This window comes from Vigna unguiculata, chromosome 4, assembly GCF_037176805.1.
Source record: "Vigna unguiculata cultivar grain cowpea cultivar isolate G323 ecotype 2 chromosome 4, ASM3717680v1, whole genome shotgun sequence".
In the NCBI taxonomy this organism is placed as follows: Eukaryota; Viridiplantae; Streptophyta; class Magnoliopsida; order Fabales; family Fabaceae; genus Vigna; species Vigna unguiculata.
Genome location: NC_140795.1, coordinates 15,232,226 through 15,241,405, shown reverse-complemented (window position 1 = coordinate 15,241,405; position 9,180 = coordinate 15,232,226). Strand labels below are relative to the sequence as shown.

Sequence of the window (9,180 nt, the reverse complement as noted above, 5' to 3'; positions counted from 1 at the left end):
ATTTTCGTGCTCCAATTCAGGTTGCTATTTCAGTTTGCCAAAACCTTCCCTATGGCCACTTTTTACCCTTTTAAACTTGGCTTTTAGTAGAGTTTAATTACCCAAAACGAATTTTACCTAATGGTACTGTTAACTACCATTTAATTGACCTTTATGATCTGTTTTTTAGCTACCCAAGGCTGCCTCTCAACTATCTAGGGTTTTTCCCCAACCTTTCATATTCAATTCAAAGCCAAAATGCCAAAAATAATGTTTTTAGTTTGGTTCTCCAAGGTTTGAACCCATAACCATTCAATTATAAAGTAATTACACCACCAATTCAACCAAGTCTTGTTTCATGCTTAACAAATCCAATTCAGACATCATATCATACCAGAACATAATTACATAGATTTAAATAATAAAACAATAACACAAAAGTTAGCATACATAGGACTCGAACCCAAGTCCTCTCACACAATTTAAGTACTCTCAACCACTTGAGCTAGTACTTTTCCACGTTATACCAACCATAATTTAATGTCATAATTATTTCCCCTCCCGTATTTATTAATTAATTATTTAATTAATTAATTAAATTCTACGGGTCTTACAGCTAGCATGTAAATCAATACTTTTTATTTGATTCAGAAACAAAAGACGGTGATAAATTAAAACTTCAACAATAAGAAAATGAATAAAGAAATTATTTCATTCTAATCTTAGAATCCATAATGAAATTACAATGGAACCAATACTATAAGCTTAATCCTAGAACCTAGAAGCTTAGCACTCAACAAAATCGAGATAGAAGAAAAGAGAGTGGAGAGAGGACAAAATAAGGCCCCCTAAAGGGTTCCTAAACTCTGAAGTTTCAAACTTGCTTTCTCTACTTACTCTTGATGTAAGGCCCACTTAATTCTACCCTAATGTTTAAGGATCTGCCATAATTTGTTAGGCCTAAGGTTGCCCATAGGATGCCCAAAACCCCTATACCAGCCCTAACCCCCCTCATTCTGCACTTTTCTGAAAAACAGCTCCCCCACCCTCTCGTAAAACTACAACAGCAAGCTCTGCTAGGGTTTGCTCCCATTCTTGGTCACGTTAGCTCAAAACTCATTTCCATCTCACCTTACTAAACTGTTCTAGGAGTTGTGGTGTTTTTCTGCTCATACCAAAACCCCTCATAATAGCTTTTCCAGGTAAGAAAAGTTAGGGTTTGCTTGTCTTCTTTCGATTTTCTGCTCGCTTTGCCTCTGTTCCATTATTGTATCGCTTGGTTTTTATTTTATTGGATTGGGAATCTATTAAACATTATTTGGTTCAAATGTCTAACTGTTGCACACGTGAACAGTGGAGGAACCTAGTGTTTTCACCCAGGCGAGCGAGTCTCGCCTAAGCGAGAGTACCAGAAGTGCTCCCTGGGGTTTTTGTGAGCTGTTGCTCAGGCAACGAGTCCCAATTTTGAGTGAGAGTCCATCTCACTCAAGCGAGGAGGTCTCGCCTAAGCGAGAAAACGCGAAAGCCACTGTTCCCACTGTTCGAGTTCTCCCATAGGCAAAATGAGCTTGCCTGAGCGAGAGAAACTGTCTCGCTTGAGCGAGAGCTTCTAGTCTAAGCGAGAACTGGGCGAGAAAGTGCTCAGCGATTATGCATGAATTGGGTGATTATGCATGTATTGAATGGTTCATGGGCTGCAATTGATTAGTTTGGTATAATCTTTCATATGGAACATCATTGGATGGTTGGTCAAATATTGGCATGAGATTGGTATGCATGATAACTTTATGTTTGGTTGGTGAGACATGATTTTGGTATGGTTTAGGACGTAATTCAATGAATCTCTTGGTGAGATTCATGGTGGTGCCTCATGGTTAGGATGTAATTCCATGACCCTCTTGGTGAGAGCTCATGGTGGTGCCTCATGGTCAGGGCGTAATTCCATGACCCCTTTTTGGTGGGAGCTCATGGTGGTTCCTCATGGTTAGGACGTAATTCCCCGAAGGTTTCGTGGTGATGCCTCATTATATAATTTAGTAAGGATTCACGTAAGGATTGCATCCTAAAACTCTAAAGAGTTAGTTAGTCACATATAGAGCGTACTGACTCAAGTGGTGAGAGAAGAGGCCATAGTCTTTGTCAGGATAATGACCTTAGATATTTGAAGGCTAACCTTATGCATGGTAGGGTAAAACTCATTGACAATGGCTCTACAGAGCAGTAGAGGTCACCACAAGTGCAAGCATCCAACGAATCCGACTGATTATATGTATCCGAATAATTGAGTCTCAAAGTCTTGTATTGTATGTTATCACATGTTTGGTTGATTTATGTATCTTTGGCTTTTAAATTGTATGTTCAATTGCATGATAAACCTTTTTCACTCTAGCTTACCCTTTTTGTTTGCTTGTGTCTTTATGTGTGGTTTTCTCCTTTTGCGATGATCATCAATTTATTGATGTGAGCAAATGTGGGAACTCCTCGTGGTCATCAGGGCGATAGAAAGTTCGCTGCGTAGCTTATCTTGGGATTGGATCCCCTTACTCCGAGTTTTCTTTTAGGGTTGTGGCCTATGTATTAACTTGCTCCTTGAGCATATATTTTGGTTATTGTTAAACTCTTATTCCCTGTTATTAATGGCATCATGGTGTGCCTTAGTTTTCTTTCCAAGTATTATGGACAACTATAGGGAATGACTTTACTACTCCATGAATATGCCCTTTTATATCATTTTGTGTGATATTTCATTTAATTATGTTTATTTATTAAATGAGACGTTACACTTGACCTCTTTAGATAGAACTTGGTTGGGTTAGGATCTTGTTTTTCTGTTGTTGAAATCTCTCAAATACTCTCAAATATCTTTAAAATAATCATAAATGTCATTTATCTTTATAGTGGTTATGAATATCTAAAATTATTTTGAAGACATATAACAAGTTTTAAAACTATTTGACAAATATAGTTGTTTCATAATTTCTAATATAATTATATAAATTATTACTTATAAAGATATCTGATAAATTATCATCAACTAATATTTACATTAATTTTTCAAATAGTCCTTTGAATTCAGAAGTATTTGCAAAGAAATCCAAATAACATCCATATTTATATTTTAGTCCCTTAGTTTGACCAATTTTGAATATTTGACCAATCTTGACTTGTTTACCATCTAATAAGGTTTGATGCATAACAAACTCCTTCTTTCTATCACTATAAACTTCTTCATCCTCCAATAGGGTTTATGCAGTTCACGTGTGTGGTTTGTGTTTGTTGTTGTTTGGTTCATGTGCAAATCTACACTCATAGTGGCAGCGTAATTGTAGGTGATTGACGGTGTTGTTCTGATGGTGACAATCTGCTCCGATGATGCTTCAGGCGACGTCGTAGGTTCACTTTTTCTCACGCCAGAAGCTCACGGTGGTTAATGGTGATAAACGACAGCGATGGAACTTGGATGCGTCGCACTGCTTGTTTGCTTTTGAATGGTTAACGACGCGATTGTGGTTGTCGATTTGGGCTCGCGATGGTTTGCAGGGGGATGGAGTGTTGGGTTCTAGTACTGCAAAAGCACATGTGGCATGTTTTGGTTCGTTTGTGGTGCCTAACGGCACGAAGTACTCATGTTTTCTGGTTCGTCTACAAAGTGGCGCGATTTCGACTGCGAAGTGGTTGACAGACATGAACGGTGAGGTTCTGGTGCTACACCATCGTGATGTGATGAATGCCAACAAGGTGGTTGCGCGATCTTGGTCAAAAAGAGACGCTAAACTCGTAGATGGTTGTGGTGATGAACGAACCTGAGTGGCTCATGATCTGTTATGAAGGGCAGGGAGGAACGAGATGTGGACGGTGCATCGTCGGCGTTGTTCTGGCTTTTGTAGTAAACGCAGGTGAGAAGTTTCATGGTGGCTGCCTAGGGTTTCTGTTTGTGTGGAAGAGGATAGGAGGCTGAAGATGATGAGGTGGCAGCATGTGATTGGTCTGATTTTATGAGTGGTATTAGGGGTGAAGATAGAAATATTAAGGGGTGTAGAATAGGGTTTTCAGTTGTTCATATGAGAAAGGTGGTGTATAATTAATATAAGAGGTGCAAAAGTGATTTTCCCGAAACTTGATGATTTTAGCTGAAGATATTTTGTAACTTCAATTAATTTATATTCACACTTTAAATAAGTTTAATCTTAACTTTAGTTGTATCAACAAACGTTAGAATATCCAAGCATAATTTATGCAACTAAAGAACTCTTTTTAAGTCATTTTTATGTCACAAATTCAATAAGTCTAACTATCACAAATCCTAATTAAGCCAATCTTTTAAGCACTAAAATTAATTAAAATTCCTATATTAAAGACCAAATGAGAGCATAAATATGCACTCATAAGTGAATCTAATAAATTTGATGGTTTGCATGTTGATGATTTATTTTATTTTGAGAATGGATTTGGGTTATTATGATGAATTTGTTTGGTGTATATGTTTGATTTAAGTTGAAAGATTGATTTCATGCTTGTGTGATTTTGTGTTGGTTTTTGTGATTGATCGAGAAGAATTTAGAATCTGAGCAATTTAGCAAATTAGCACAAGCTCAAATGTTTTAAAATTGTTTTAAACAAATGTACTACGGGAAGAATACTAATTTAACACTACTAGAAATTCTCACATTACATGGAATTTTTCTTGCAAATTTATTAAACAAAATTTGCAAGAAAAGGTTTTTTCTGCCATTTTTTCTAAGATTTTTAATTGGCAGGTAATTCCTTTGTGGGTAACTATTTCCTACAAAATTATAAAATTTGCAAGTATTTCCTAAAAAATTTGTTGCGAAAAGTATTTTATACGAAATATTTTACAAGAAAATTGGTAGCAATTAATTTCTTGCAATTTTTTTTTCATAACAAAATTTGTAAGTATTTCCTACAAAAAAAATTTCAAAACAAAATTGGTAGAAAATATGAGTTTTTTTAGTAGTGTAATCAATTGAATAGGTCTAAGTTCCATTAGAATCAGAAAGTACCTCTGTTGTAATCGGATACAACGTTAACCGATGGCAAACTAGCACTGAGCGCCAACTTTGTTGTACAAGTCTAAGAGCATTTTAGCTCCAAGCCATTGAGCACCAGTTTGTACTGTTGAGCGCCAGTTTGTACCGTTGAGTGCAAGTTTCTACCGATGAGCGCTAGTTTATTCCATTGAGCGCCATAGTTTGTGAATGGTTTGCCGTTGAGCATTGGCCAGGTGGTGTTGAGCGTTGGTGGCCACAGTAGGAATGGGAGCATTTTAGCTCCAAGGCATTGTGTGGTGCCATGCTTTGGAGAAGTTATAGGTTTAGAGGCACATCTGGAGGATGAGGATCCATCCATTACTTAGGTTAGTGGAAAGTCTCGTGGTGTTGTATAAAGGAGTTAGTCTTGGTTTAAGCCTTCTTGGTTTTAGTTGTTTTATATAAACGTTATAATTTTATAGGTCATCTTTTGTAGGACTATATTAATATATTTTATTCATTATTTGTTTTAAACATTAAAATGAAAAATTCTATTTTATTATATTTAACTTGCTAAAATTGGGATATTAGAAATTACAACTATTATTGGAAACAATATAGACAACAATCACTTGAACTTTTGTTACATTAATATTCCAAACACTACTACATATGATAGAAAAATCATTCGAATGATAAACCAAACTCCTCGTAGCTCGTTGATATCATCAAGCATTTTATTTAATGCTGCAAAAGGTTGAGGTTTGAACTAAGTTCCTTGTATCATTACACTGAGGCCATGTGTCGAATCAAGTCAACCACACGTGTGCTAAAAAAAATAAAAAAAAACAAAAAATTTAGATGGAAATTATGACATAATAAAAATATTATCCTTATGAATTGTATTAAATAATGCAGACTTGACTAGATCATTGCAAAGATATGATTATTGAAGCTACAATAGCAGGAAAAAAAAATGAACCAACTTTACAGTAGTTCTTATTTAAACAACAGTAAGATTGGTTAAGAAGTAGATTTCAAGACTAATATAACACCACAAAACAGGTTTGTAAGATGAGGTTTGTACCCAAATATATATTATAAATTCACCATATCTTTAGTAAATGTGAGACTTTCGGTAAGGTTATTCCATCAAAAGGCTAAATTGTTTTATATATTTTAGTGTGGTTTGAACCATGCAACCTATAAATTTTGAAAGAAAAAAAAATTAACAGTTTCAAGGCATAAAATTGTGTTTTACCTGTAGCCCCATTCATTATCATACCAAGAGACAAGTTTCACAAAGTTGTTGTTCAATGAAATTCCAGCCTTTGCATCAAAAATGCTTGACCTGCCACCATAAAGATCACAACATGGTAAGATTCATTACACAAAACCTTAAACATAAGTCACAAACAGTCAGTTGTCAATCCTTGATCCTCAATTCTTCTTACTAAGCTAAAACCCAACACTTGACCATGTTAGATGCATCACCTGCTATCACCAATGAAATCAGTAGACACAACATCATCCTCTGTGTAACCAAGGATTCCCTTCATACTTCCTTCAGATGCTTCCCTATGAAGAAAAATGCATACATGCGATGAGGACTTATTGAATGTGTTGCATTTGAAAATATAAACAAAAACACAATTCTTTCAAAGCTAGAAAATTTGGTTTATTCTCACTTCACAGCAGCTTTAATCTCATCATAACTAGCCCCTTTCTCAAGCCTAACAGTGAGGTCAACCACTGAAACATCTACAGTTGGAACTCTGAAAGCCATTCCTGTCAACTTGTTGTTAAGGGCTGGTAGCACCTTCGCAACAGCCTGAAAAATTCCAAAAGGGACATTGTTATTTCCAAGAATAATTGTTTCGAACACAAAAAGTAATATACATATATAGGTTAAGAAACTAAGAGGAATATATTTTATAGTAGAAATAATTCTTAGGAATTCAAGGTGAATTTGAAAGTTTTACATTGGATAAAAATGAGTAATATAAGCAATATATAAGTGGAAGGACTCATAAACCTATTCTCTAAAGATTTTAGTTCAAATGTAGTATCTCAATCTTTTGTATGAGTTCGTTCACGACTTATTAGTCTCAAATCTCCATGTGTCTTTCCTTGCAAGAGAAAACTAAGAATAGCATATAAAAATATAATAAGATAATATTTCTTGCATTGTATGTTAGATACCTTAGCAGCTCCAGTACTGCTAGGAATAATGTTGCAGGAAGCAGCTCTACCACCTCTCCAATCCTTCATTGATGGTCCATCAACAGTCTTTTGAGTTGCTATGTAATGCAGAAAGACAAGTTGGTTGAATAATGAATCATATGAAACCCAAAACAATGCAAAATAATATACACTTACCAGTAATGGAATGAACAGTGCTCATGAGACCCTCAACAATTCCAAATTTTTCATTAATAACCTGGATATATTTGGACATTGTCACTTAATTTGGATTTTGTTTGTGTGTATAATGAGAATCTTTGTTTGCATCTTCAAATGATTACAATGAGTTACCTTTGCAAGTGGAGCAAGACAGTTGGTGGTACAACTAGCATTAGAAACAACAGTAATATCAGACTTGTATTCTTTTTCATTGACTCCAACAACAAACATTGGAGCATCCTTGCTTGGTGCAGAAATAATAACCTTCTTTGCACCTCCCTAATATCAAAGCAAATGATCAAACAATTAGTCAAACAAGAATTAAAATGTAACTTAGTCTTATAAAATTAGCTTGTAATTATATACTATAAATATGTTTTATTTTTAAGATATTTATTTTTACTAGACAAAATGTTTGCTAACCTTCAAGTGGGCAGATGCCTTATCTTTATCAGTAAAAACTCCAGTGGATTCAACAACATAATCAGCTCCAGCCTGACCCCATGGAATTTCCTCTGGATTCCTAATTAATGAAATAAAAAAAAATCAAATTGGTTCATTGTGTAATATATTAGTGAAATTGAATCCACATTTTATCTAATATACTTAATTAAAAAAATTAACCTATACCTAAAACCATACACAGAAACCGCACTACTACCAAAGAGAAGAGTTTTATCATCCTTGCTCTTAACGTCACAGTTCTTGAATTGTCCATGAACAGTATCATATTTGAACATGTAAGTCTGCAAGAAAGAACTTCAAATTACTAATGGAGCCCATTAATGTTTTATCACTAGAAAAAAAAGGCCATTAGTACAAAAATCAAATTTGAAATAAGACAAACTTTCTTCATTAAAATTATCAAACCAAACAAATTAGTAATTATTAATTGAATGTGTTTTATGTTTTCTTTACATACATTGATTTAATGCATTTCTCGTGATTTTGTATTTTTATTTTGGATATTTTTATATATGATAATAGAAAATTGATAAATTCTAAAATGTTAGTCTAGCTAAGATGAGAAAAATCATAATAATATTTAAATATAATTTTTATTAAAAGAAATGTACAAATAATTAGAGTATGAAAAATTAAACATTAATAGACAAACAAATTTAGAAGTAATAAGAAGTCCATTCACCATATAATCAATTGAGATGAAAGGATCATTAACGGCAACAAGCTCAACATCGTCTCTTTGCATTGCCACCCTAGCAACCAAACGACCAATTCTTCCAAATCCTTCATCATCAAAGCCAAGTGAACAACATTAATTACATATAATTAACTATTACCAAGGTAAAAAAAAAAAATCAATAGAATTTTCTTTGCTTTTAATGTTGTCAAAAGATGAAGTGCACATCCTTTATTAATGATTAAAAAATTCCTATATTGAGATTTGACATAAAATTTCAAAAAAGTTGTAAAATGAAAAGTAGTGTTATTGGAGTACCATTGATGCCAATCTTGACCTTTTGAGCCATGATCTCTCTTCTAGTTTAGCTAACACAAAAAGTTGAAAAGAGTGTAATAGAACACAATGAATGTGTATTGAGAATAAACTGACAATGCAAAATCATGTTCATAGCTCTCTATATATACACATAATCTAATGGTCATTATTATGTGTAGCGAAATAGGTGTAAGTTGTGTGTGTGATGCACCACAAAAATCCGTTTCTTTCGAAAGAAAGTTTCAAGAACTTACATAGTTAATCATAAAATCCATAGGATAACAAAAACTTTCATTTGGAATCGGTAAAGGTTAACTTTTCTATAAAAATTAAAGACTAAAAATAAAAAAG

The 9,180-nt window shown here is 34.0% G+C and overlaps 1 protein-coding gene across 1 annotated transcript; it reads right to left on the bottom strand.

Annotated features, from left to right (window-relative positions):
- Positions 1-5,541: 5,541 nt before the first annotated feature.
- On the bottom strand, positions 5,542-8,943 carry LOC114181932 (glyceraldehyde-3-phosphate dehydrogenase, cytosolic-like). Its single transcript, XM_028068611.2, has 11 exons — positions 8,830-8,943; positions 8,518-8,618; positions 8,001-8,116; positions 7,794-7,893; positions 7,503-7,649; positions 7,347-7,407; positions 7,170-7,267; positions 6,656-6,798; positions 6,462-6,545; positions 6,229-6,318; positions 5,542-5,796 (listed from the first exon to the last, which is right to left on the bottom strand). Exons 1-11 carry the CDS (start codon positions 8,858-8,860, stop codon positions 5,754-5,756), a joined length of 1,014 nt encoding a protein of 337 aa, XP_027924412.1. The 5' UTR covers positions 8,861-8,943; the 3' UTR covers positions 5,542-5,753.
- Positions 8,944-9,180: the final 237 nt, after the last annotated feature.

Coding starts and splice junctions, on each gene's coding strand:
- LOC114181932 (XM_028068611.2), bottom strand. CDS start 8,860: ATGGCTCAAAAGGTCAAGATTGGCATCAATG. Junction 7,408..7,502: donor GTCTTGCTCCACTTGCAAAG/GTAACTCATTGT, acceptor AAATATATCCAG/GTTATTAATGAAAAATTTGG. Junction 6,319..6,461: donor GATTTCATTGGTGATAGCAG/GTGATGCATCTA, acceptor TTATGGTGGCAG/GTCAAGCATTTTTGATGCAA.